Raw genomic sequence first — 27025 nt, 5'->3', positions numbered from 1 at the left:
ACTTAACAATTCTCCCCAGTCATGGCTTTTCTGAGTGGGGGCGGGCCCAGTACCACCCACTCCTTTTTCACTGATGACAGCCAATTGCTCCCCTTTCCCAAATAAACACTACCTTGAAGAACAAAGACCTAGAGTCCCTCAACAGAAGGTACTGATGACCCCTTAAGAACGGTCAGAAATGGCTGCAGGTCATCTCCTAGGTAAACATCATTTTCTGAGCTCTGGTAAAGGTGTAAAACACACACATCCACCAGGCATCCTGTTTACTTAGCCATCTGCCCATCAGGCCACACACACCTGCTGGGGTGTTCCCCTCAGCTCCTGGCCAGGGGCACTGGGCAGAAGCAGGAAGTGACTGGCCCGGAGTCCCCATCGCAGCAGAGGAGGGGGCAGGACTCAAACCCAGGCCTTCAGGCTCCAAGCTCTGGCCCCTGCACAGCCCCCAGTGCAAGACAACACCCAGGAAATCCAGGCCGCAGACTCAAAGCAGGAGTCAGGACACACGTTTTGGAGGCAGGTAAGGAAACCAACAGTTCAAAGACAGGAGAACAAAACACACAACATGCAGCCAGGCCCTGACAGAGAAACAAGGGTTTCAAAATGTCCAGCCAGGGCGTGCGCTCATTTATTAGGGCTGACTTTCCACTGCACCTTCCTGGGAAAGACAAATTCCTGTGACTTGAACGGTTGAAGGGACAGCAGCTAGGCCAGATGCCACGTGGCTCAGGGCGGGCCAGGGAAATCAACACAGCCCAAGTGAAGGAAAAGTAGAATGTTTCTTAGTTTCCCTTCACTCAAAACCGTTATGTCCTTAATCCGATCAAATTCCACAAAAGGCACAAAATGTACTCAGAAACTTGGAGATAAATAATCCAAAAAGTGAGCAACGGCTCTAATGAGGAACCAACTCTGTCCCTCCTGTTGGTCTGAAAGGTTGCCCTTGGTCACCTCCCATTTTCTGTTCAGATCCCCTCTGATTTTAGGATGAAAATGCAGCTTTTGGCCAGTCCGTCCCCGTCCCTTCCAGTTCAGCCAGGGTTCCCCATGCCCTCTACTCTGTTTCAGCCCAGACTAGATTTTCTACCTGTTTTGTAGTCTCCAGCTGTTTTCCCCAAACTCCTTTCACACATCAAGCCGCCTTATGGCTCAGCCCCGCTGGTCAGGCCCATACCTCCCTTTGTGCATGCCTGGGGCTTCCCAGTATGCACTTGTGTACTGGGAGCTGCTGGGCAGGAGCACGTATTTGGGGGTGCAGTCTGTGCTCTCAGCTGCAGGACGCCCTGCAGTGAGAGTCAGCCGCAGGGCCAAGGCCACTTCCCTCATGAGTCTGGGACCAGGCCCATGTAATAGGAAATCTCGAGGCCCCATCCCTATCAAGTCATTTCACAGCCTTGTCTACAGCTTCTGTAACTGATGTCACACAGGCCTGAACAAAACAAACTTTTTCTGTTCTTTACTAAACATTCCTTTCACAGAAACCAGCCCCAAACTCGTCACTGTCCAAATACGGGAGCACAGGAAGCAGGGGCAGAGGGCTATACATCTCCCCCTTCCAGTGGGAACATTAATGAACGCTGCTTGGCAGTGCGCTTGAGCGTCCAGGAGCCCGTCGTCTGTCCCACAGGCTCTGAGTCCTGCCCACATGGGCACTGGGAGCAGCCAGCACGGGTGCCCATGTGCTTCTACCCAGCGAGGCCTTGGGAGGGAAACTGAGCTGAAACAGCCCCCTCCCCTCAGTCGTGTGGAGGGTTTTCTGAAGCCGTGGTCACAGAGTGTGCCAGGCTCCAGACAGCCGCTGTGGCACACGTTGTCACCGTCCCATGATGAAGCTGGGCTCCTCCTCCTCCTCTGTTCCAGACGCCTCCTCAGAGCTGCTGGACGGCTGCTCCTGGGACTGACTGGATCCTGGAATCACAAGACATTCGGATTAGAGACGTACAAACTCACTTAGAGAATCAAGGGGCACTTTCAAACAGGAGGAGAGGGAAAATTAAGAACTAGCTGTTTCCGGACAGGACAGCGAAGAGCCAGAGGAGGTCCTCACGTCCATCAGTCCCCAGTGCCACTTCCTGCGTATAAAGGGTCAGTCACAAAACTGACCCACCACTGCTAGTGGGTGGATCTCATCCTTATAAAAAGGTCCCGAAGCACACACAAGAACCCCATAGGGGCCGGCCCGGTGGCGCGGTGGTTAACTGCGTACGTTCTGCTTCGGCAGCCCGGGGTTCGCGGGTTTGGATCCTGGGTATGGACATGGCACCGTTTGGCAAGCCATGCTGTGGTAGGCATCCCACATATAAAGTGGAGGAAGATGGGCATGGTTATTAGCTCAGGGCCACTCTTCCTCAGCAAAAAGAGGAGGATTGGCAGCAGTTAGCTCAGGGCTAATCTTCCTCAAAAAAAAAAAAAAGAACCCCATAAACTGGGCCTCAGTGCTTTTTCTATGGCCACCATTACCACCAATGTCTGTCACCTTGGCAAGGCGACATTCCCCAGCCAGCCTTTTAACATTTAACGCTGGGCTGACAACACTCCTGCTGGCGCCTCAAGCTCTCACCGCAGTCTGCAAAAGGATTTTCAAAAACTGCATAGCAGAGGGCTCTGCCCACCACAAATATGCCACCTTGCCAGCTCTTCCCACAGACCCAGAAACCTTCTCTCTGCACTCTACATGCAGCTCTGAATTCCAGTATTTTCCCTGGCCTGACTGCCAGTACCCACAGTGCAGCTGAGCCAGCCAGAAGCAGAGCACAAAGACAACCTGTTCCCAACCCCACCTCCCCTTCCCCTCCTCTCGGGAGCAGGGCAGTGGGCAAGAGCTGGAACGGGGCAGAGCCAGAGCCCAGAGAGGCAGACAGGCCCTCCAGCTCACAGTCCACTCCTGTGGCCACCAGCAGGCACGGTGGGCTCACCTGGGCCCGCCAATGGGCCTCCTCCCTGCAGACAGGCCGGAATTCACTCCAGCACTCCAGAGCCCACAGGCACCCAGAGCTTCGCTACTGCTGTCATCACAGGGTCAGACAAAGAGCCTCAGGTGGGAGGCCCCGGGACACCCAAGACACAGCACAGGCTAAAACTCACCCCCACACCCCAGGAGGGGACACTGAAGAGCACTCATGGCCATGGGCTGAAACGACCTCTAAGGTTAATTTAATTAATGCAGGGTATTCCTCCTTCTCCTCAATCTCATGTCAAGGAACGAGAAATTTCAAAAGTACAAACGGTGAGCATGTTTCAATAGCTACTATTCGTTGAAGACCTACTATGTGCCAGGCACTGGGTAAACCTTTACGTACACTGTTTAATTCTAACAACAGCCTAGGAGGCAATCCATTTTACAGGTGAGGAATGAAGCTCAGAGAGGTTAAATAATTTGCTACTCAAGGTCTCCTAATCAGTAAAACAAGGACCTAGGATTCAAATCTGGAGTAGCTGACTCTCTAGGTCTCTGCCTACCTTGCCTGCAGAAATGAAAAGGAGACTGAGGCAAAAGAAAGACAAGGTGGAGGCAGGGTGAGGTGAGCACACTGCATGGCAGACACACAATGGGATGTGATTCAGCCCTAAAAAGGAAGAACATTCTGATGCGTGCTACAACATGGACGAACCCTGAGGACAGCACGCTAAGTGAAATAGGCCAGTCACAGAAAGACAAATACTCTAGAATTCCTCTTACACGAGGTACTTAGAACAGTCAAATTCATGGAGACAGAGGGTAGAGCGGAGGCTGCCGGGGGCTGGGGGGAGGGGAGAATGGGGAGTTAGTGTCTAATAGGCGTAGCTTCTGTTTTACAAGATGAAAAGGGTTATGAGGATGGATGATGGTGACGGCTGCACAACAACGTGAATGTATTTAACACCACTCAACTGCACACTTAAAAACCAGTTAAGATGGTCCATTTTATGTTACGTGTATTTACCGCAATAAAAAAGCGAAAAAGCCTGCTATGCAGAGATTGAGTGAGAAGCTGGAGGTGGATCTAAAGCCTAGCTCTGAGCTCCCTGGACTCCTGGGGCAGCATTTCCAAAGCTCCCTCATGTCGAGACATGCGTGGAAAAGGACATTCTCGGGCCCCTGGGGCACCTGGTCCAAGGCCTTGGGCACGCAGTCTCCACCCTGAAGGCCCAGGGGATTAGGGCTCTGCCACTTGTAGCCGTTCCCCACACACCAGCTGGGGAGCTCTGCTCTGGAACCTGGTCTGCCAAGGCTGAAGCTGCTGGTTACTTCTGCTGTGTCCTGTAACTCAGTCCTGGTCTGTCTGCCTTGAGCCTTTCTAAGAACCAGCCACACCCACAAAGGTCTAAACCCAGCAGGACAGAGCCGAGGGTGCGATCTGTAATTCTGATCTTAAAGAAACAGTGCAACCCTGACTGACCGGATGTTTGTGGAAAGCTGTGCTTTAGATGCCTGAGGGGCTGAGGAACAGGAGGGCTCCGCGCATTCCTTGGGATTGACGAGCCCCTGAAAATGTAGTACCTCACCTGACAGTAAACACAGCTGATTCCTGTGTGTGGAAACAAGCCACCAGGGCTTAGAAGTATCACTCTCAAAGAGGAGAAGCCTAGGAATCTGGCGCACATTCAAGTCATTTGGTAATTCGACAAAATTATCTCACCCGTTCATTCTTTCAACATAATAAATAAATAATAAAGTGCTTATTACTACTCTGCTTAATGCTGAGGACACAGAGTTAAAAAGATGCTATCACACACAAATCAAAACAACGAGATACCACAACACACATATTAGAATGGCTAAAATTTTAAAAATTGACAATACCAATTGCTGACAAGGATGTGGAGCAACAAGGAACTCTCATTCATTGCTGAAAGGAATGCAAAATGGTGCAGCCACTTTGGAAGACAGTTTGGCAGTTTCTTACAAAGCTTAACACACTTTTTTTTTTTTTAAGGAAGATTAGCCCTGAGCTAACATCTGCCGCCAATCCTCCTATTTTTGCTGAGGAAGCCTGGCCCTGAGCTAACATCCGTGCCCATCTTCCTCTACTTTATACGTCGGACACCTACCAAAGCATGGCTTTTACCAAGCAGTGCCATGTCCGCACCCGGAATCCGAACTGGCGAACCCCAGGCCGCCGAAGCTGAACATGTGTACTTAACCGCTGCACCACCGGGCCGGCCCCTGAACACACTCTTATCATATGATCCAGCAATCACCCTCCTAGATATATACTCAACTGATCTGAAAACTGATATCCACGCAAAAACTTTCCCATAAATGTTTGTAGCAGCTTTATTCACAATCACCAAAAACTGGATGCAACCAAGATGTCCTTCCATAGGTGAATGGATAAACAACTGTGGTACATCCATACGACGGGATACTATTCCACGATAAAAAGGAAGGTGGTATAAAGCCACACAAAGACATGGAGGAACCTAAAACGCATTTTGCTAAGTGAAAGAAGCCAGTCTGAAAAGGCTCCATATTGTATGATTCCAACCATATGACACTCTGGGAGAGGCAACACTGTAGAGATGGTCGATGGACCAGTGGCTGCCGGGGACTGGGGTGAGGAGGAGGCCGAACAGGTGAAGCACAGCGGATTGTTTGTAAAGGCAGTGAGACTATCCTGTATAATATTCTAATGGTGGGTACATGATACCATGCATTTGTCAAAACTCACAGAACTTTACGGCACAAAGAATAAACCTTAATGTAGGCAAATTTAAAAAATCATTTAGGATGTCAAGGATCCCAGGATGGAATGCAAAAGGTGACATATGAATCCAACTGTATTACAAATGGATGAAACCACCTCTGTGAAGGCAGTGGGGGAAAGGTGCCGACCTAAGTAATTCTGGAAATAGTGGAATCTGTAAAACTCAATGCAAAAGGAACTGTACTCTAGCTTATAAAGTTGTTTCCCAAAGGCAACAGGTTAACAATTCTGAAACCATTATCCACGTATCCTGGAACTGACCAATTAAATAAATGGATGGTGGATGGTGGGAGCCAGGTTACTCACTGTTTGAGTGGGAGGTTACAGGCAAACAAGTTGAGGTGGCTAGAATGATCCATATGGCAAGGGAGTAGAGTCGCAGACATCAGTAACTCATGTTTAGCTTAATATAAATAGACACAGATGGTTACACACATACTCGAGTATCTGTAGATATGTGTATATACACTGGTTAGTATACACATACATATTTTCTTGCTTTGCAGTTAAGAGGGGCTAAAAACAACCACCCCAGTAGCAAAGTGCACACCTGGCTCCCAGATCTTGATCTCTAATGCCAGGACTCCTCGGAGAAATGGCTGATTCTAGGTCTCGGCAGGAAATATACAAGATAAGTCTGGAATATCTTGTAATGCCAGAAAGCAAGGACGTGCTAAACAGAGAAAAAAGAAACAAAACAAAACAAAACCCCAAAGCCCATAATGATGAGAATGTGCAAAAGGGATACAGGTGCCAAATGAAAGAGCTCCCAATGGCCAAAGCTGGAGCAATCTGAGCAACAAAAGACAAACAGGATAAAGCCTGAAGCATAAAATAAATATCCACGAGTCCATAGTGATGTATATAAACAAACAGGGAAGAAGAGACAAATCTGTGCAGAAGAATTTCAAATAATTTATGTGGCTACTCCGCTCTCACGGAGGGGGTGCATAAACCCCTACTCTTTAAATGTGGGCTGCACACAGTGACTTCCTTCCAAAGAGGACCGTGTAGGAAGGGGGAAAGAAGAGTAAATTTATAGTCGAGAATCCTGACAAGCACAGCCTCAGCCAGGTGACAAGGTCAACATCAACAGTAACGAGTCATCGTGACAGTATACAGCCTTGACAGGATGTGATAAAGAATGGGACTTTATTTCTGTGGTCTTCCTTCCAAGAATCAATACCACTAGTCTAATCATGAGGAAAACATCAGACAAATCCCAACTGAGGGACATTGTACAGAACACCTGACCCTCAAAACTCTCAAGGTCATCAAAAACAAGCAAAGCCTCAGAAACTGTCATAGCCAACAGGAACCCAAGGAGACATGATGATTAAATGTAATGTGATATCCTGGTTGGGATTCTGGAATAAGAAAAAGACATTAGGTCAAAACTAAGGAAATCTCAAGAAAGTATGGACTTCAGCTAATACATGTATCGATAGTGACTCATTAATTGTGACAAATGAACCATATTAACTTAAGATATTAATAGGGAAGACTGGGTATATGGGAATTCTCTGTACTATACTGTCTTTGCATTTTTTCTGTAAAGCTAAGACAAAAAGCTTTTTTTATTAAAAAAACACCAGACACTGTCCTACCCTCATGGAACTGAGATTACAGCTGAAGAGATAAGCACAGGATGTGATTTAGCAGATTCTATAACCAAGTATGTGCAAAACCCTCCGGGAGCAAGGGGGACGGAAAGGCTAGATGGGTTAGGCTGGGTGGGGAGGGAGGTCAGGAAAGGCTTTACAAAGAAAACACTGCAAGAGGAAGGTGCGGGATGAGCAGAAGCTCTCCAGCAAGATGGGGAGTCAGGCAGCATGAAAAAGAAAGGAGCACAGTCTGGGCAGGCTCAGGGAGGCGGCAGAACAGAGGTGTGAGCTCAGTGAGAGCAGAGGGCGTGCGGAAGGAAGTGGCCAGGCCAAACTGGCGGAGGGAGAGATGAGAAAGGGCCAGACAGGGAGGGCCAGGAATGCAGGGGCTGCTGACTAGGTTTTGGGTAAGCGCTGGGCCAGTGGAGACACACTATCTGGGATCAAATCCCGCCCAGTTGCTCACGCCCCCTGCAGCTCTGCGCCTTCTGTCACCACTTGGCGCCTAAAGTCCTTCATTTGTAAAATGGGGATAACACCACCGCCTATCTCCCAGGGCTGTGAGGACTGTGTGAGTTAACACCCGCAAAGCACTTGGTACACAAACGTTAAGTAAGTGTTAGCTGCTGTTATTATCTAAGAAGAGGAACGAATGACAACCCACTCTCTGTTTCTACAGAGTGTGGAGGCCGTACAAAGGTGGGTGGTGTGGAAGGTGAGGTGGGAAGACAGCAAAGGCTGTACTGCGGTCCTGCCACATCTGGATCTAGATTTCTGTAAGGTTTTTTTTTGTTCTTTTTTTTCAGTTATCTTTTTTATTTTTTTTAAAGATTAGCACTTGAGCTAAGAACTGTTGCCAATCTTTTTTTTTTTTTTCCTGCTTTATCTCCCCCAGTTCCCCCGGTACACAGTTGTATATCTTAGCTGCAGGTCCTTTTAGTTGTGGCATGTGGGACGCCGCCTCAACATGGCCTGATGAGCAGTGCCATGTCCACGCCCGAAATGACAAAACCCTGGGCCGCCAAAGCGGAGCGCGCAAACTTATCCACTCGGCCACGGGGCCAGCCCCCTCTGTAAGGTTTTTTTTTTGAGCAAGATTAGCCCTCAGCTAACTACTGCCAGTCCTCCTCTTTTTGCTGAGGAAGCCTGGCCCTGAGCTAACATCCGTGCCCATGTTCCTCTACTTTATATGTGGGATGCCTACCACAGCATGGTGAACCGGCGAACCCCAGGCTGCCGAGAAGCGGAACGTGTGAACTTAACTGCTGCGCCACCGGGCCGGCCCCTGTAAGGTTTTTATTGAATCCTCAGTGAGACCATAACTTCTTCTGAAGTCACATTCTTATCCACGAAGAGGAATAATTTTTAAAAGCCAGTGCTGGCAAGGATATAATAAAAGTGTACCCTATTGCCCAGGATTGATGGCAGTAAAAATCGACACTACTCCTTTGGAAAAAAACTGGCAACACATTTCAAGACCCATGCAAATCTTTTTATAGTCTGTGATCGAGTAATTCCCACTGCTGGCAATTTATCTTAAGGAAAAAACCCAGAAAGGCAGGAGGGAGCCAGGTACATAATATTCATTCAAGTGTCTTCTCAAGACGACAAACACTAGAATCAATCTAATGTCTAACAAAAGGGAAAGGGTTAGGTAGATCATAGCATATCAACTGCTGGATATTATCAGTCACTGAAAAAACTACGAAGGAGCGGAAATGCCTGCAATGTTAAATAAAATAAGCAAAACGGAAAACTGTTCATATATTATGATTAGAACTACATACAAATGCCATGTGCATATGGAGAGAGACTAAAAGAAAATGGATAGAAAGGTGATCTATTGGGATGATGATATTTGAGCTTTTCCCATTACTCTTATACTACTGTTCACGTATCTTAAAATCCAGGAATCTGAGATTTTATTCAGATTACAGGAATACTATGTAAAATGCCACTGAGTGTAACTGAAACTGATATTAACTTTTTTTAACCAGATAAATAAAGAGACTAGAAAGAAATCCTTCCTTGTACTATGGAATTGCAAAGACATGGGAAAATATTTGTAATACAATGTTATATGATAAAATGAGGACAGCTATAAATATGGTATTTATATAATTGGTTTATATATGTATTAAAATGGAAACAAAAGAAATGTCATTAAAATGTTAAAATGATTATTTTTAGTAAGGATTATAGATAATTTTATTTTTGACGTTGTTTTTTGCATATTCCAAAAATTTCTAAAATGATCATCTATTTATTCTCAAAATATCATACCTTTATTCTCAAAAGACACAACGGATATGGATAGTTTTCCAACATAGTACGTATAAAACTTTGGCACTGAAACAGACAGTTCAATCCGAAACATACATTAAGTGCCTTCTGAACACCAGATCCCAGTTGAGATATGACTCTTTTTTTTTAAGATTGGCACCTGAGCTAACATCTGTTACCAATCTTTTTTTCTTCTTCTTCTCCCCAAAGCCCCCAGCACATTGCTGTACATTCTAGTTGTAGGTCCTCTGGTTGTGCTGTGTGGGACGCCACCCCAGCATGGCCCGATGAGCAGTGCCATGTCCACGACCAGGATCTGAACTGGCAAAACCCTGGGCTGACGAAGCAGAGTGCACGAACTTAACCACTTGGCCGGCCCTGAGATATGATTCTTTACTGGGGGCAATTTTGTCTCCCTTTCTGACTAGGGAACATGCGGCAATGTCTGGAGACATTTTTGATTGTCAATGACTGAGGGGACCACTGGCATCTAGAGGGTAGAGGCCAGGACGCTGGTAAACATCCTACAATGAACAGGCTATAACCCCTCACAAAACAGAATCATCCAGCCCAAAATGGCAATGGTGCTGAGGCTAGAAATTGCTCTTATATACCTGGTAACAAATCACCTTAAGGTCACCCTGGGTGTCTTTGGTCGGCAGGCCTATGTCAGGATAAGAAACACTGGTGTTAGAATACATCGTTTTGGGAGTCCAAGGCTTTCTTAATAATCCACATGGGCTTAAGGCCATCCGTGGTGTCATTCAGACAGCAGCCCCACACTGCAGGGCCTCTTCACTGAATTACTGGACCCGCGTGGACAGCAAGTGGGGACACTTCCTCTCCAACAACAAAGCGGAACTCCTAGCTGGCTGCCCCTTACAGCTTTTGAGAAGAGCCAAAAAGCTTGAGAGATTGCCTTCCCGGTCCATCCAGAGCCCAGCAGTGCACAGCGCCACCCTGTGGCACAACTGAGCGTCACGACATTAAGTTTCTACTCATTTCAACCAGACAGCTGGGAAATCGATTTTCTTTCATGAGATGAAAAATAAGGAAGGAAACTGAGAAGGCGAGGTAAAAGGCACACAAACCATTTTTGTGACAGCTATTCCTCTAGCAGTCTCTATCCTGCTCACTTGGTACGAAGCAAATACAACCACGTATTATTACTAATCAGTTTTTAGTATGTACAGGTGCTAACTTCACAATTATAAGAATAGGGCCCACGTACTCTAACAATGATTTTCAAATTTGACTACAGCCCATAGCCCACATAGAAACCGAAAGAAAATTTCACAAAATACCTATTCAGAGTGTGGTACTCTGCTATTTTCTAGTCTATTTTATCCACGTTTGAAACAGCGACAGCTGCAACTCCCACCTGTTTTCTCACCCAGTGAGTACAGGGTCACAACCCCCAGTGTGAAAAGACACCATCCTGCTACGGTGTAACTCCATGATGTGACATGGGCGCAGACATCTATTTTCCTGATAGACTGAAGCTCAGGACAGGGGAGACCCAAGAGAGGGTGCAAGAGTGGAAGGCTCTGGACAAAATCTACCTGAAAGTACTCAAACCTGTTTTTGTGATCGCAACTATTCTTTACAGCCTGGGGCAAATTAAAGAAAGGTCACTGAAACTGCATGGTTACATGCACCTCATGTCTAGCGGGGTCAGAAAAGCAAGGGTTGGCTGAAGAAAGCCCAGCTTTGTGGATGCTGCCACTTGTCTCCTGCGGTTCTGGGAGCAGTTCCTAAAGAGCTAACGTGATTCCACAGACCCAGTACAGGTTCATGAAGTACAAACCCAGAGCAAACTAACCTCAGTTTCTCGTTCTGAAAGCGTTCTTAGATTTACCAGTGAGGGAACTCCCCCAAAATACGGTAAATCAGCAACACGTTCGGCAAAGTTATCAAATCACAGAATATTAGATCTAGAAAGAGCTCATCATTTTACAAGCTAAAAAACCAGTCTGCTCAAACAGGAGAAGCCAGATGCTTGAGGCCAGGGTGAGCCAGAGTGAGAGCTGAGCCTGGAACTTAACATCTGTTGTACTCACTCCCTGACTTCAAATGACCTCTTAGTTTCCTAGGACACCTCTGTGACAAGACAAGACGAAAGAAGAGTGAGTCTGGCTGATTCTTAGCTAGAGAAAACCTCCAGCTTCAGAGTAAGTGAACATGTCCGTCCAGCCTCGATGGAGCTCTCCAGTGGACGCTGGAGGGCTCTGGCCCCAGCACAGTGTGGCTCAACATTGTTACCAAGGACAGAGGAGGTAAGTCTATCAAACCTGCCATGACAACACTGGAAAGACAGGGTAACATGCTGAATTCCAGAATCAGAATTCCAAAGGATTTTGGGAACCTGCATTAACAGAGCTAATAACACCAAGTTGAAATACAGAGGAGCTGAATGTAAAGTCCTGTATTTGAATTCAAAAAACCAAATAGAGGCTTCCAGGTAAGATAGAGCAAGCACATTCGACCCTGTCTCTAGACTGAATACAGCTAGAGAACCTGGACAGAAGACATGGACTCTGAAAAGTAAGCAGATTGAGGAAAAAGACCAGAATATAAAGTGCCACTGGAACAGCACTGAGTTTCCTGGCCTTTTTTCCCCTCCAGTATCCCTGAGCCTGGACTCACTTCTCCAACACGCAGAAGTGGAGACTGAATACACACAGACAGAGCTCCAAGAGAAACCCTCCAGTTCTGCTTTGAGGAGTAAAAGGGACTCCTAATGCCCAGAGTGAGGGAAATCCTTGTGTTTCTTTTCTCCGTTCTCTTACACCCTAGCTCCCAGGCAAGCCCACCAGGGGCACAGTGGCAACAGTGGCCGGGATGGCAACGGGGGCTTGCAGGCACAAAAACTCAGATGACGTCCAGGAACCTTTCTCTCTGATCAAAGGAGCTGTGGTCCTAAGATGGTCAGGCAAGCCCCTGGTGCTTTTCTTCTCCATCCTCCCACCGCTCGCCCCTGGATACAGGTGCAGATGTAGGAAGCACGTGGCAGATTGCGTAAGTAAAGCCCCAGCTTTCTGGGTCGAGGTCTGAAAAGGGGAGCCCTAGGAAACCTGAAACCACCGGGGAGATCACAGAGGGAGGAGATTAGAAGAGACATTCTCAAGTTGTTTATGGATCTGGGCTCATCCTGACAGAGCAGGCGTGGTTCTGGCCCTAAGCACCACACCAAACACTCTGAGAATTGAACTCAAAGAACCAAACCCTGCATGGCCACTGGGGGGCACATGCAAGACACATCTGGAGAGCACAGCAAAAGCTTCGAACACCAAACTGACAGTGGACCCACAACCCCACAAAAGGCTGGTCAGAACCTGTGCTCCAAACACAACCAGACTGACTGCCTGCTAAAACAACATTAACAAGACTAGAGCCTCATAATATAACATTCAAAACGCCCAAGATACAATAGAAAACTACCCAGCATACAGAATCAGGAAAATCTGAATATGCACAGGCAAGGACAATCAACAAATGCCAATGCTGAAATGACCCAGATGTTGGAGTTACAGAATACGTTAAAGCAGCTATTTAAAAATTTTTCTAGGAAGTAAGGGTGAACACTCTTGAAACAAATGGAAAGATGGAAAACTGCAGGAAAAAAACAGAAGGTATAAAAAAGAATCAAGTGGAAATCTTAGAACTTTTTTGAAAAACCCAATAATAGAGATAAGAAATTCACTGGAGGGGCTGGCCCATGGCCGAGTGATTAAGTTCACACGTTCCGCTGCAGGTGGCCCAGTGTTTCGTTAGTTCCAATCCTGGGTGCGGACATGGCACTGCTCATGAAGCCACGCTGAGGCGGCATCCCCCATGCCACACCTAGAAGGACCCACAACTAAGAATATACAACTATGTACTGGGGGGCTTTGGGGAGAAAAAGGAAAAAAATAAAATTAAAAAAAAAATTCACTGGATAGGATCAATAGCAGAATGGGGAGGACACAGGAAAGAAACAGCTTGAAGTCAGATCAACAGGAATTATTCAATATGAACAACAAAGACAAAAAAAAAAAATAGGAAAAAAATTCCCAACCTTGACAAAACACATATGCCTACAGATTCCATTAGCTCAGTGAACTCCAAACAGGACAAACCCAAGAAAATCCATGTGCAGACACATCATAATCAAACTGCTGACATCTAAAGACAGAATTCTTGAAGGCAACCAGAGAAAAACAATGACGGGAGAACAATCTGAATGATCACAGATTTTTCATCAGAAACCATGGAAGCTAGAGGAAGAGGAAGAGCATTTCTAAAGTGCCAAAACAAAAAACTGCCAATCCAGAATTCTATATCTAGGGAGAATGTCCTTCAGCAATGAAGGTGAAATAAAGATAGCCTCATATGAAGAAAAGCTGAGAAAATTCATAGCCAGCAAACCTGTTCTAACTGAATGGGACTAAAGGAAGTTCTTCAGACATAAAAGAAATGATACCAGAGGGAAGCTTGGAACATCAGGTACAAAGGAAGAGCAACAGAAAGAGTAACTATTTTGGACTATTCGCCCCTTGAGATCTTTCTTTTCTTTTCTTTTCTTTCTTTCTTTCTTTTTTTTTTTTTTTGCTGAGGAAGATTTGCCCTGAGCTAACATCTATGCCAATCTTCCTCTATTTTGTATGTGAGTCGCAGCCATACCACGACCATGAATGGTGTAGGTCCACGCTTGGGAGTTGAGCCTGCAAACCTGGGCCTCCAAAGCAGAGCACATCAAACTTAACCAGTATGCCACAGGGTTGGCCCCCTTGAGATCTTTAAAACATATTTGACTATTGAAAACAAAAATAATAACATTATCTGATGGGATTTTCAATGTATGTAGATGTAGTACATAAATGGTACATAACATAAATGGTAAAGGAACCTATGTGGTGGAAGTTTCCACATTCCACTTCAAGTGGTCAAATACTGATTCTAAGTAGACTGTGAAAGTAGCATATATATAGTACTCTCTAGAGGAATAGCTAAAAAGCTATAAAAAAGTTAAAAAGGGGTATACTTAAAAACACAATAGATAATTAAAATGAAATAACAAAAATGTTCAAATAATCCCAAAGAAGACAGGAAAGAGGAAACAGAAATAAAAAAGAGGGAACTACCAAAAAAAAGAAAAAACCACATAAATAAAATGGTAGCCCTAAAATCTAAATGTATCAATAAAAAGATAGAGATTGTCAGAACAGATTAAAAAACATGACCCAAACATTTAATGCCCACAGGAAACATACTCAACTACAGGTAAGTTAAAATTTAAAGGGATGAAAGTACTTTCCGAATGACAGAGTAAGGATCTCTGAAAATCTGCTCCTCCATAAAAGCATCAACAACACTGATAATAATCATCAAAAACAACTTTTTCAGAACTCTGGAAACGTTCATTGGATTGTTTGAGAAAAACGGCTGAAGTTTTGTAACAACAGTAAGCTTTGTGGCATTTTAACTTGCCCTAGTCCCTACCCTCTGTTCCCAGATCTGACATGGCCCCAAAGCCAACAGCCTCATAATCACAGTAGCTGTGAAAACCAGCAGCCTAGTAGCCACTGGAGGAGGTAAACTGCACTGGGAGTTCTTCAGACTTTCCATACCGAGCGCACTGTCCCTATGTGACCTGTCTGGCAGCTCTCTGAAAGCTTCCACTTTCAAGGCTTGTCTTTATTCAATCTGACTCAGTGCAAATCACTCCCCCCACCCCCACCACCCTGCACCCGGGTGTTTGTCCAAAACAATCAATGGCAACGGGTTAACATCACAGCTGCCTGAGGCAGTGCTAACAGCTGAAGCAAACAAGAAATTGACCACAAGCTTAAGAGGAAAAGCTGAGAATCTCGAAGGTCGCATGCATGTGCAGAGCTGTGCACATGTCTAAGAAAGACAAGTGATGGCCCTAATCTCACTTCTGGCTGACTTTGAGAGGAAGTAAAGGCTTAAGCAAAATGGTAAACTGCCTGCCAGAATGTGGAAGGTGTGCTCCAACACACACCCAGAGCCTGTTGGCAAAGACTTGGGGAGACTTACTGGTTCAAGGCACTTAAGGAAATCTCTAATCTTCAGCTGACCACTGAGCTAACCAAGCAGGGACTTCAGTAGCCATATACAACAAAAAATACAGGCTTTATAGAATTAGTTCAGGAAGGTCAGTAAACACATAAATAGCAGCAATGATAACCAGCAAAAACCACAAACCCTGGAAAGGGAAGATCAAATCACCCAGAGCCAAGGAGACTTTTCTATTTCTCAATATAATGGGTCCAAGCTACAGTATTTCCTCCAACAGAACATGAGACTGGCTCCTGTGCCCAATCCTCCAGCCCTTGGAACAAATACTTCCACATTCCTCTGTGCGTGTGTGAGTGGGGCAGGGGGGAGGGCAGGGAAAGTAATGAGGTGGTTTATTTGAGGCATGAGGTCCTAGCAATCACATTTTGACATTGTAAAGTAATTTCTTCTAGGAAATGGTGGGAACAGTCTAAAACCATACCATATATACTGTGTCACATGGTACATTTACAACTCAGAAGGAAACTGGTCCTGGAAGGGGCCAATCATATTTCAGCACGTCAGTGAAAGTCTGACTTTATCATAAGACTAAAAATCACGATTGTCCAGCCAGGACCCATGCCTAGTCGATCAGGAAACAGCCACTGATTCAGTAATGTAGAGGACAGTATCATTTTTTGGTTTCTTTGCATTCTTGGTCCTTTCCATCTGGGGTCCCTCTCTCCCTGATTCTCAGCCCAGGGGCTCCCAGGAAAATGGCTGGCACCTCCGGCCCTGTGATGGGTTCAGAGGTGGGCAGGACTAGCAGCACTGTGGGACAGGATACTGACACATTACTCACTCCCATTCCTCCTTGTTAACACAATCTCTTGTCTGTCTAGGGTGGCAGTGTACTCAGCTCCCAGTGATGGATCACGGAAGGTTAAATACAGTCACAGCAATTCTGTTTTCTAGTCATCTAGCCTGATGGCAGCAAGGGATGATAAAGTGACCTAGTACTGACCAATGAGCTATAAGGAGATGTCTGCTGGGCACTTCTAGGGGGTCTTTTCCTCTTCAGTTAAAAAAAAGAAACACAGAGAAGTACCAGTCACCTCTTCCCACCCCCTGCCCCCCTTCTTCCTGCTTTGAACACAGGTATGATGCCAGGAGTGGCAGCAGCCATCTCATGCCCACAGGATAAAGGCCAAGAGAACTGCTGAGACGCTGGGCCTGACACTGCTGAGCTACTGAACCCCACTGGGCTGCCACCTACCACCAGATTTGTTGTTACATGAGAAAAACGAACTCCTCTTTGTTTAACTACTGCTAGTTGACTTTTCTGTTTCTTGTAGCCAAAAGGATTCTTAATTGACTTGCCAAGTGACTCAAACAGAGCCAAAGAGACACAAAAACACTTTTCCTAGGGACATCCCCTCAGTCTTTCCTTCTAGGAACAGCTACAGATATCTCACAACCACAGGGAGGACATGAGCCTGCCTGAGGACAGGGAGCCAGGGGACAGCGAGAAACAGTGAATGCCAACAACCTCATTGAGCTCCTTTACTAGCCATGCCTGAAGGGAGGTTTATCCTGGACTTAATGTGAGCCACTATCTTTCTTTTTTGCTTAAGCCAGTCTGGCTTTCCGACACTTGCAATTAAATGAGTCCTAAATAATAGAAATAAGCCCTCATTTCTTCAGCAGTCAGCCACCCAGCTCCAAACTCTAAATCTCATTCTTGACAGGTCAGCTACTATGATCAAGACTGAGAAGGTTACAAGCAAGAAATGTGGGTACCACTCACCTTCTTCTTGTTTCTTTTGTTCAAGTTTCATCTTCTTTGCCATTAACTTCTTCTCTTTTAATTTCTGGCTACAAATGTAAAATACAGTCATGTGCTGACTAACGACATTTCAGTCAATGACAGACCACATACAATGGTGGTCCCGTAAGATTAGTACCATGTTGCCTAGTGTGTAGTAGGCTATCCCATCTAAGTTTGTGTTAAGTATACTCTATGATGTTTGCACAACGACAAAATCACCTGACACATTTCTCAAAACTTATCCCCACCGTTAAGTGACGCATGACCGTACATTAACTCCTTAACCACCTCATTGTATATTCTAGAAAATAAACATCTACTTATAGGATCTTTAAAGACTTATAATTACACAAACACTACAATAATAAAACAAAAGAAATACTTTCCCATCATTCTGCTACTCCAATATCATCATCATCATCAAACTGTTTTCTTCATGAATCAAGATCAAATCCTCGTGAGTCCTGAGGTAATGAAAGCAATCTCAGAAATACTGGAGATGCTTTTTCATCCAAGATATTTAGGAACTGTCTTGAGAATCTGCTCAGCTCTCTAAAAGTTGAGGGAGCATTTATTAAAACACACACACAGGAGCAGCCTGTATACTCATGTAGTCACTCAAGGAGGTCACAGACCCCAAAGAAGCAGCTAAATGGGAAGTTTGCTCAGAGCATCTTGTTAAACTTGATGTTAAACTACAGACATGAATGGGACACAGAAATCCACATGATCACCAAAGTGCTGACCGCCAAGCTCTGGAGAATCTGTAACAATTTTGAGGGAGGTGTGGGGACGGGCACTAAGTGACTTGATCTCTCCCCAAGTACTAGAAGAAAAGCTCTTCCTCTACTGGGCTGCTCCACCGTGGGCTGTAACACCCAAGACCTCTACAGGTCACACAGGTGAACTCTGGGCCGCAAGGACTCATTCCCCAGCCATCTACTCTCCCACTTCCCGCGCTTCAGTCTCCTTAGATACGGGACACTGCAAAGCCCTTACCGCTTTTTCCGACGCTTTGCAGTTTGCTCCTCTGCAGCAATTTTATTCCTTTCCAGTCTCTTCTGGAACTCTGCATCCAACTTTTGCTGCAAAAGACCCCCCATCAGTTAGACACACTCTGGGCTGGGTATAAGAGCCCTAGAAGCCACACCACTGGGGGTGCTATAAGGCACATCTACGTCTCCAGGGCCACTGTAAGAGGCTGCCCCACAGGTGGGGCAGCAAATCAATAAATGGCTCTCTGAGGGCTAAGGAACTCTTCAGTCTGTTAACATACCACTCATGCACAAAATATGAGAGAGACAAAGTCCTTGAGGGAGCCCACTGTGCAGTCCTCGAGGGCAGACGCAGCACTATAGCTCTGTGTGGCCAGGGCCTTGGCTGGTGTGATTTACTAAAAAATATGTATTTGGTCTCTGCTCACTGTTTCTGGCACACAGCTCCTAAAACCTTATAAATTTCCTATCTAAGAGCCGCAGGGGCATCTTTCATCGTAATAGTTTCGTTCCTGGTTCCTGAAATAGCTCCTGAGATAAAGGTGAAATGGGTGTCTTTTGTTATTTAGAACAAGCCCCTCTGAATCACTTCTGGAAAGCCCCTGAGGAAGAGGGCTGGTGGCCAGGGGAACTTCCTGCCCCATTTCCTGACCTCCAGGGAGGGGAGAGGGGCTAGAGGCTGAATTAATCACCAGCGGCCGATGACTTCATCAATCGTGCCTGTGCAGTGAAGCCTCCAAAAGTCCCACAAGGATGGGGTTCGGACAGCCTCTGGGTCGGTGCCATGTGGAGGTGCTGGCAGAGGGGATGGAAGCTTTGCACCCCTCTTCCACCTGGCTGTTCCTGAGATATATCCTTTTATAACACACCAGAAATTAGTAAGTAAGACAGCTTCTTCCATTCTGTGAGCCCCTCTAAGCAAATTAATTCACCCAGAGGAGGGGATCATGAGAAACCTCCAATTTACAGCCAGTCCCTCAGAAGCACAGGTGACAACCTTTCAAGTGGTGGTGGTGGGGGGAGGAAGTCTTGTGGGACTGAGCTCTTCACCTGAAGGATCTGACGCTGTCTCCAGGTAAACAGTGTCAGAACTGAGCTCAACTGTAGGACACTCAGCTGGTGTCACAGAATTGCTTGGTGTGGGGCAAAATCCCCAAACATTTGGTGACCAGAAGTGTCAGAAGTGTAGCAGACTACTGAGAGAAGAAGAGACACACAAGAGTGTGTTCTTTCTTTATAGACAGCGACCGGAGCTCAGCAGATGGACTGGTCAGAGGGCCAGAACTGGAATTTTCAAGTCCTAAGTGTTACAGATATCAAATGACTGATTCTAAAGCTGTTTAACACGTACTGCCATCACCTGCTACTAACACACACACAGACCATATACGTATATGCGAGTAGATATACCTACATATATATACTCCTCTCTCCATCCTTTGTATTATTTCTTCCTAGCAGCTCTCTGCTCCTAAGCCTCCGTTTCCTCATCTAGAAAATGGGAGAAATAATAATTCCTCTCTCCCAGAGTCTTGAGGAAGAATAAAGAAATGCGATAACCTAGGAAAGCACTTGTAAACTTACAAAGACATCTACTGATATCAAGTGTCATCTCTGTTTCTTCCAGTCACAGCCATAAAGGTCAACAGTCTGCACTGCCAGGCTGTGTGGATCTGCTCAGAGTGACAGAGAAATGCTCTGAGGACAGGAATCATGAAGGAAAAAGGAAGGGTCTCCTTTCAAGAAGGAAATAGCTTTAAACAGGACAACTACAGGCTAACTACAAGCACTTGGTTTGTTTGGAAGCGGAGCTATAAACATCTCGATCTGTGCTGCCAAAGCAGCTGCACTTACCAAGTGAACGGAACAGGGCCCGGCGGGCCGCTGCGCCTGTGACCCGGCTGTGGCAAGGGCTCAGGCAGGAGCAAGTGGGACGCAGCCTGTGGGCGGTGACATCCCATCTGTCACTGGGAAAGGAGAGGATTCTCTTGCCTCTTCTTTTCCTTCTAACCTCAGAGCCTATCTTTCACCACGTGAAATAAAAACCTTTGTGTCTGCATGGACTCAAGGTTTGTGAAACATTCTGTCTTTTCTGTATTTTCCCTGGGTCTTTGATCAATATGTAAAAACTTCAGACTAACTGATGGTATTTGAGACAACAGCTTGCTCTATCTTCCCCTCTAAAGTAGTTTAAAAGAAAAAAGTGCTTCCAGTGGTCTGTATATATAAAGTTTGGTTTATTCCTGACAGTACAAACTCATCACAGTGACCTGGTATAGCTACGTGACAAGCCACCTGAAATCTCCCACAGGAACTGAGAATGTCACAACCAGAGGGTGGCAGGAGCTGGAGACGAACCACCAACATCTGGGGGCCAAGAAAGGCTGCAGGAGAAGCAAATACCAGGTGAAAACTGCCAAGGCAATGATCCCATTCTGTTTCAAAATCATAAAGATAGTTTTCAAACTCAATTTTGGAGATTCCTATCAATATTTAGACAATTTCTTCTGTATCTTGTCTGTGTCTCTTCTTTTTTGCTGAGGAAGATTTGCCCTGAGCTAACAGCTGCCAGGGGAACTTTCTGCCCCATTTCCTGACCTCCAGGGAGGGGAGAGGGGCTAGAGGCTGAATTAATCACCAATCTTCCTCTTTTTTTCTTTTTAGTATGTGGGCTGCCGGCACAGCATGGCCACTAACAGAGTGGTGTCAAGTCTGCACCCAGGAACCAAACCATGGCTGCCTACGCAGAACTCACAGACCTTAACCACTAGGCCACTGGGGCTGGGCCTTGTCTGTCTCTCTGCTTTACTATTGCCCCTAGTGTTTTACGTTGAAAATTTTCAAACACAGAAGAGTTGAAGAATTACACAGTGCGTATACCAACCATCTAGATTCTACAAATGACATTTTGCTACTTGCTTTATCACATATCCATACCTCTATCCATCCATCAATCCATGTTATTTTATTTGATGCATTTCAAAGTAAGTTTCAGGCATCAGGACATTTCACCTCTAAAGATTTAAGCATGCATATCATTAACTAGAGTTTAATATTTTTGTATGGGTTTTCTATTTTTTCCATTTAAGGTAATACTTATATATAACACCCAAATCTCGAGTGTACAATTGGATCAGCCCAGAAGTTCCCTTACACCTCTTCCCAGTCAACTCCTCACCCAACTCCCAGAGACAACTACTGTGCTGATTTTTTTTTCACACAGATTCATTTTACCTGTTGTAGAACTTCATATAAATGGAACTGCACAATTTGGTCTCTTTTGTGCAAGACTTCTCTCACACAGCATAATGTCTTTAAGAATCACCCATGTTCTTACATGTATCAGTAATTTCTTCCTTTTTATTGCTAAGTAGTATTCTATTTTTACACGTTGTTTGTTTTAATTTTTTAAAGTATTTTATCTCCTTTATATAACAAGAAATTCTAATTTTCTTTCCCTTTTTTTTTTAAGATTTTAATTTTTTCCTTCTTCTCCCCAAAGCCCCCTGGTACACAGTTGTGTATTTTTAGTTGTGGGTCTTTCTAGTTGTGGCACGTGGGATGCTGCCTCAGCATGGCTTGATGAGTGGTGCTAGGTCTGCGTCCAGGATCTGAACCGGCGAAACCCTGGGCCACGGAAGTGGAGTGCACGAACTTAACCACTCGGCCATGGGGCCGGCCTCAGAAATTCTAATTTCCTATACAGGAAGAGAGTCGTATTTTTTTAAACCAAATTATCAGAAAACCAAACGCTCTCAGGTAAAGTGGTTTCCTCTTTCATAAAAAGGAGACAAATAAACATTATTTTAAAGTATCTGCATCTCTCTAAAATGCACCAATGTATTCCATGGCATCAGGGTCAGATAGAGGAAAAGGACTTTTCAGCACATGTTGTAAGATTAAGAACAAGGGGCAATCTCTCACGCACAGTGTTAAGGAGATGAAATCAGATATACAAAATAACAAAGAATTAGCCAAATGATATTTGATTTTTATTAAGTAAGGTGGGCAAATATAGGAACACTATACACAGGATAGTATTTTTTTCCTGATTCTCACTGGTAGCCAACAACAAAATATAAAGGACCACCCAGCACCAATGCAATCAGAAAACATAAAATATCTCTGAACAAATGTGGTAAGATATATGCAAAGTTTCCATAAATCATAATGGAGAGATACAAAAAGATTTAAACAAATGAAAGACTAAGTTTTTTCTTTCTTTCTTTCTTTTTTTGAGGAAGATTAGTCCTGAGCTAATGTCTGCTGCCAATCCTCCCCCTTTTGCTGAGGAAGACTGGCCCTGAGCCAACATCCATGCCCATCTTTCTCTGCTTTATATGTGGGACGCGTGCCACAGCGTGGCTCGCCAAGTGGTGCCACCCAGGATCCGAAGTGGCAAACCCCGGGCCACCGAAGTGGAATGTGCTAACTTAACTACTGTGCCACCAGGCCAGCCCCAAAGACAAAGTTTCTAGACGAAATGACGAAACACTCTAATATCCATTCTCATTCAAGTTAAGTTATAGAGCCAACTCAATTCTAGTAAAAAATCCAACAAGATTTTTTTTTTTGAGGAAGATGAACCCTGAGCTAACTGCTGCCAATCCTCCTCTTTTTGGTGAGGAAGACTGGCCCTGAGCTCACATCCGTGCCCATCTTCCTCTACTTTATATGTGGGACACTTGCCACAGCATGACTTGCCAAACGGTGCCATGTCCGCACCCGGGATCCGAACAGGTGAACCCCGGGCCGCCAAAGTAGAACGTGTGCACTTAACCGCTGCGCCACCGGGCCGGCCCCGCAACAAGATTTTTGATGTGGATACAATAGCTCCAAAAGTCAATTAAAAAAATAAAACGGGCTGGCCCCATGTCCGAGTGGTTAAGTTCCTGCACTCCGCTTTGGTGGCCCAGGGTTTCATTGGTTTGGATCCTGGGCACGGACATGGCACCACTCATCAGGCCATGCTGAGGTGGCATCCCACATGCCACAACTAGAAGGACCCACAACTAAAATATGCAACTATGTACCGGGGGGCTTTGGGAGAAAAAGGAAAAATAAAATCTTTAAAAAAAATAAAATAAAATAAAACAAGCGAAATCTCCAAAAGAGTAATTTTCAGAGCAACAAGAGAGAGGTTTCTGGCTCTCCCAGTCAAGTAACAGAAAGGTTAATAGTGCTTTTTTTTTTTGGAGGAAGATTAGCCCTGAGCTAACTGCCGCCAATCCTCCTCTTTTTTCTGAGGAAGACTGGCCCTGAGCTAACATCCATGCCCATCTTCCTTTTATATGTGGGATGCCTGTCACAGCATGGCGCGCCAAGCGGTGCCATGTCCGCACCCGGGATCCGAACCAGTGAACCCCGGGCCGCAGAGAAGCAGAACGTGCGAACCTAACCGCTGTGCCACCGGGCCAGCCCCAGGTTAATAGTTCTTAAAGTACAATTTCTAAAGCACTTCTCAGTTCTAAATCAATTATTATTAGACACTGGTCATGAAGAAGTGCCAGCCTCCAAGCTAGAAAACTCAAAGCAGCAGACACACGAAAGCACACTACTAGTCACACCAAACACACAGCTAACTGGAGTTATAGGCATTCAGCCAGAAAGAGCGAGAACAACAGAGAAATAGTAACTCAAGTGGTGTGGGAGATCCTGCTTTCTATTCCACTTCTTGGCAAATGGCCTGGAGGGGAAAGTGGACTCTGCCGTGTCTTTCTACACACACGGAAGTCCCCCTCCCCTCACCCGCCTCCTAGTGTGAGCACCCTGCTGTGCCGAGTCTGACCTGAGAGTCACCTGCACTCTACTTGAGGTCTGCTTCCCATACCAACTTTAGAAGGCAGGCCTTGCACAAGCAACGACCAGGTGGATCTACTGTTCTTCAAACACTTTTCTGTAAAATTATAAGCGCACATTACCCCACACCAAGGGCTCAGCCAGCCTCCTCGCTCACTGACCTTCTCAGCCATGGCATCCATGTAGTCCTGTCGCTGGTACTCTCTCCGGCGAAGATGCCTGTACACGTGGAACTCTCCACTGCCGGCCCCTGCGCTTGAACCTACAGCCAGGACAGTCCATAGTTCTTGATGAAAATTGCCAACATAGGGCACCCTTAATCAAAAGGGCACCAAAGACACTGGAAATAATAGAAAGGACTATGCCTGCCCTATTCCCCAATGCACTCCAGAATCTAGCACAGCGCCTGGCATAGTGGAAGCATCATTAAATATTTGCTGCACGAATGCTGAATGTGAAGTTACTAAAAATTCCACTCTAATGCAGTATGAAGAGGAGGAACAGCCTGCAGTTCAGTGACCAGAAACCTAGAAAAGAGCCTATGACCTTTCCCTGCCCAGCCAGATGATTTCACATTTTTCAATTTCTACTGAGTTGAAAAGATGTCCATGATATATTAAGTGAAAAAAGTAGGTTACCAAACAGAATGTGTAGAACAACTATATTTTTGTAAAAACATTTTTTCTTTAGCATGAGTGATTTTGACTATAAAGAGGTTTGGAAGGCTGTATCAGAATGTCACAAGTATGATGTTGGAATTACAGGTGGTTCAAACTTTCTTATACTTCTATTATCTATTTTTCTTTATAATTAGGATATGTTAATTTACAACCCAACAAGATAAAACCATTCCCATTTAGAAAAAAACAATACACATATTATTAAAAATAACACAGAAGAAAATTCTCTAACGCCAAACCATGAGCAACAATACCCCTTCGTTGTGAGCAAAAAAATTGAACTAGCGAACATTTTTTTTCCTGTTAGAGATCTAATTAACAAATACCAACTGCAGGGTTTTTATATCTACACCTCAAAAATTATATTTACATACTGCCCTCCCCTCCCCCAAGACATTACCCATTACATCTCGGACAAATTCTGGGGGAGGTCGAGGTGCCCATTCACTCATTTTTTCTGGAATTGGAACTGCTTTGTCCTGCAACATTTAAACAGGAAAGCATTGTAAGTATAAACCTGCAGAGAGAGTCACATCTCTTCTAACTAAAGAATTTTAACCGGACTTGTGAAGTAAGGCTGCTTTGCTCCTGGGACCCAAAGCTGATTTTATCTTCCCTCTGTCTCAGCTTTACTTCATCCTGTATACTTTTGGGAGTCTATCACAGCCCACAGCGTTGCCAGGGCTACACTTAACTTTCCAGAGCAGAACTCAGAAACCTAAGACACCCTTCATGGCTGGAAACCCCGAACTTTAACCCTACTGTAAGAGAGTCAACTCTTTCCAGTCAAAGGTCTAAGAGACCTTCTCATCCAATTATTTTCATGATTGAGGGGACCAGGCTTGGACGGGGGGAGTGACTTGTCCCCGGTGTCTCGGCCAACGCCTAACAATCGGCGCTGTTTAGAAGAACATAAACCCTTGTGCTAACGCACAGATTCCATCTTTCCAGTCTAATACTTCTGTTCATAGAAAGTTAAACTGGAAAGGGTCTTAGAGCGCGGGAAGCCGCTGCACAGCACCCTCATCCACGCGGGGCTCTAACATAAGGACCGAAGAAGCTCACTATCTCCGGGGTAGCTTACTCTCTCCTAAAGACTGGCCTTGGGCTTCGGGTACCGCGTTCCTGAGTTTGGAGGCGGGGGAGGTGGGCTCGCGCGCCCCCAAAGGCGCCCGAATGGAAGGGAGTGGGACTCGGAGGGGCCGTCGAGCCCGCGCCCCGTCTCACCGGGTTCTTCATGAGCCGCTCCAGCTTGAGCTTCTGCTCCTCCGCCGCATTCTTGGGGATGACAAGCGCTTGTGGCTCTTTCTTGGGCCTCGGTGGTCGCACCGAGGAGGCGGCGGAGCTCGCCATGACAGCTTTCCTCCTTCCCCGGCAAGCGGCGGCGCGCACGTATGACGACAGAGCCGCGCGCCAGGGACGCAAGCGCAGTCTCCCAGGCGGGCGGGGCTGGGGCGGAGTCTCAAGCCGGAAGCAGGCTGCTGAATATTCATAAGCCCATGGTGGAGCCGGTTATTTTGATCAAAGCTGTTTGATTTCATTTCCTGTTTCTGAGCAAATCGGGGATCCGAACGCCCACGCCCCTGGGTGGGGGGAGGTGGCCCTGCGTGCCTGGGGGTCCGGGCCCCGCCCACCTCTCCAGTCCCCGGGCGCTTCGTGGCTCCGCCGGCTGCCCTGCTAATGGCTCTCAGCATCCCCTCTCGCCCCCGGGCCTTTGTCCTGGCCATTTCTCGGCTCTGGTCCCCTCCCCCTCCCATTTCTGACAATCTCTTTATTTAAGATAGCTGCAAACATGTCACTGTGAGCTCCCTGAGGACTGGGGCTGCGTCTCTTTTGTCCACCTGGAATTACTGTGCATCTGGCACCCAGCAAATACACCTCGGTCGAGTGAATGAGCCTTTCTTATGAGAAAGCTGTTTCTCACATCTGGGAGCTGGCCTGGCACTCACAGCTAGGCCTTGGTGTTCTCTTGTTGGATATAATTTCCCGGAACACCAACATCACACAAGGCCATTCTGTGACTGTGATGGAAGCAAGGCATAATCAAGACTGCTCTGTAATCATGTTTGAACTCAGATGAAAACAAGATTATTGTTGGAACCGGAAAAAGACCAAACATTTTGAGTAACTGCTGCTTCTTCACAGCAATAGC

The 27025-nt window shown here is 45.9% G+C and overlaps 1 protein-coding gene across 4 annotated transcripts; it reads right to left on the bottom strand.

Annotated features, from left to right (window-relative positions):
* Window positions 1-293: 293 nt before the first annotated feature.
* On the bottom strand, window positions 294-26257 carry PRKRIP1 (PRKR interacting protein 1). 4 transcript variants are annotated; one of them, XM_046668063.1, is made up of 6 exons: window positions 26101-26257; window positions 25274-25352; window positions 24355-24455; window positions 18399-18484; window positions 17379-17446; window positions 1439-1905 (listed from the first exon to the last, which is right to left on the bottom strand). In XM_046668063.1, the coding sequence occupies exons 1-6, from the start codon at window positions 26224-26226 to the stop codon at window positions 1811-1813; spliced, it is 555 nt and encodes a 184-aa protein (XP_046524019.1). In that variant the 5' UTR covers window positions 26227-26257; the 3' UTR covers window positions 1439-1810. The 4 variants fall into 4 exon arrangements, with proteins under 4 accessions (XP_046524018.1, XP_046524019.1, XP_046524021.1 ...); XM_046668065.1 differs by lacking the exons at window positions 1439-1905; window positions 17379-17446 and adding an exon at window positions 17561-17863; XM_046668064.1 differs by lacking the exons at window positions 1439-1905; window positions 17379-17446 and adding an exon at window positions 17827-17951.
* Window positions 26258-27025: the final 768 nt, after the last annotated feature.

The sequence above is a fragment of the Equus quagga genome, chromosome 7, assembly GCF_021613505.1.
Source record: "Equus quagga isolate Etosha38 chromosome 7, UCLA_HA_Equagga_1.0, whole genome shotgun sequence".
Lineage (NCBI taxonomy): Eukaryota > Metazoa > Chordata > Mammalia > Perissodactyla > Equidae > Equus > Equus quagga.
Note: the sequence above shows the minus strand (reverse complement) of the source record. Positions and strands in the feature narration are given on the sequence as shown.

Excerpts from the sequence above, each read along its gene's own strand:
- PRKRIP1 (XM_046668062.1), bottom strand. The coding sequence starts at position 26,226 with ATGGCGAGCTCCGCCGCCTCCTCGGTGCGACCACCGAGGCCCAAGAAA. Across the intron at positions 25,353-26,100 it reads AGCGGCTCATGAAGAACCCG|GACAAAGCAGTTCCAATTCC; the intron begins GTGAGACGGGGC and ends TAAATGTTGCAG. Across the intron at positions 24,456-25,273 it reads ATTTGTCCGAGATGTAATGG|GTTCAAGCGCAGGGGCCGGC; the intron begins GTAATGTCTTGG and ends TCCTGGCTGTAG.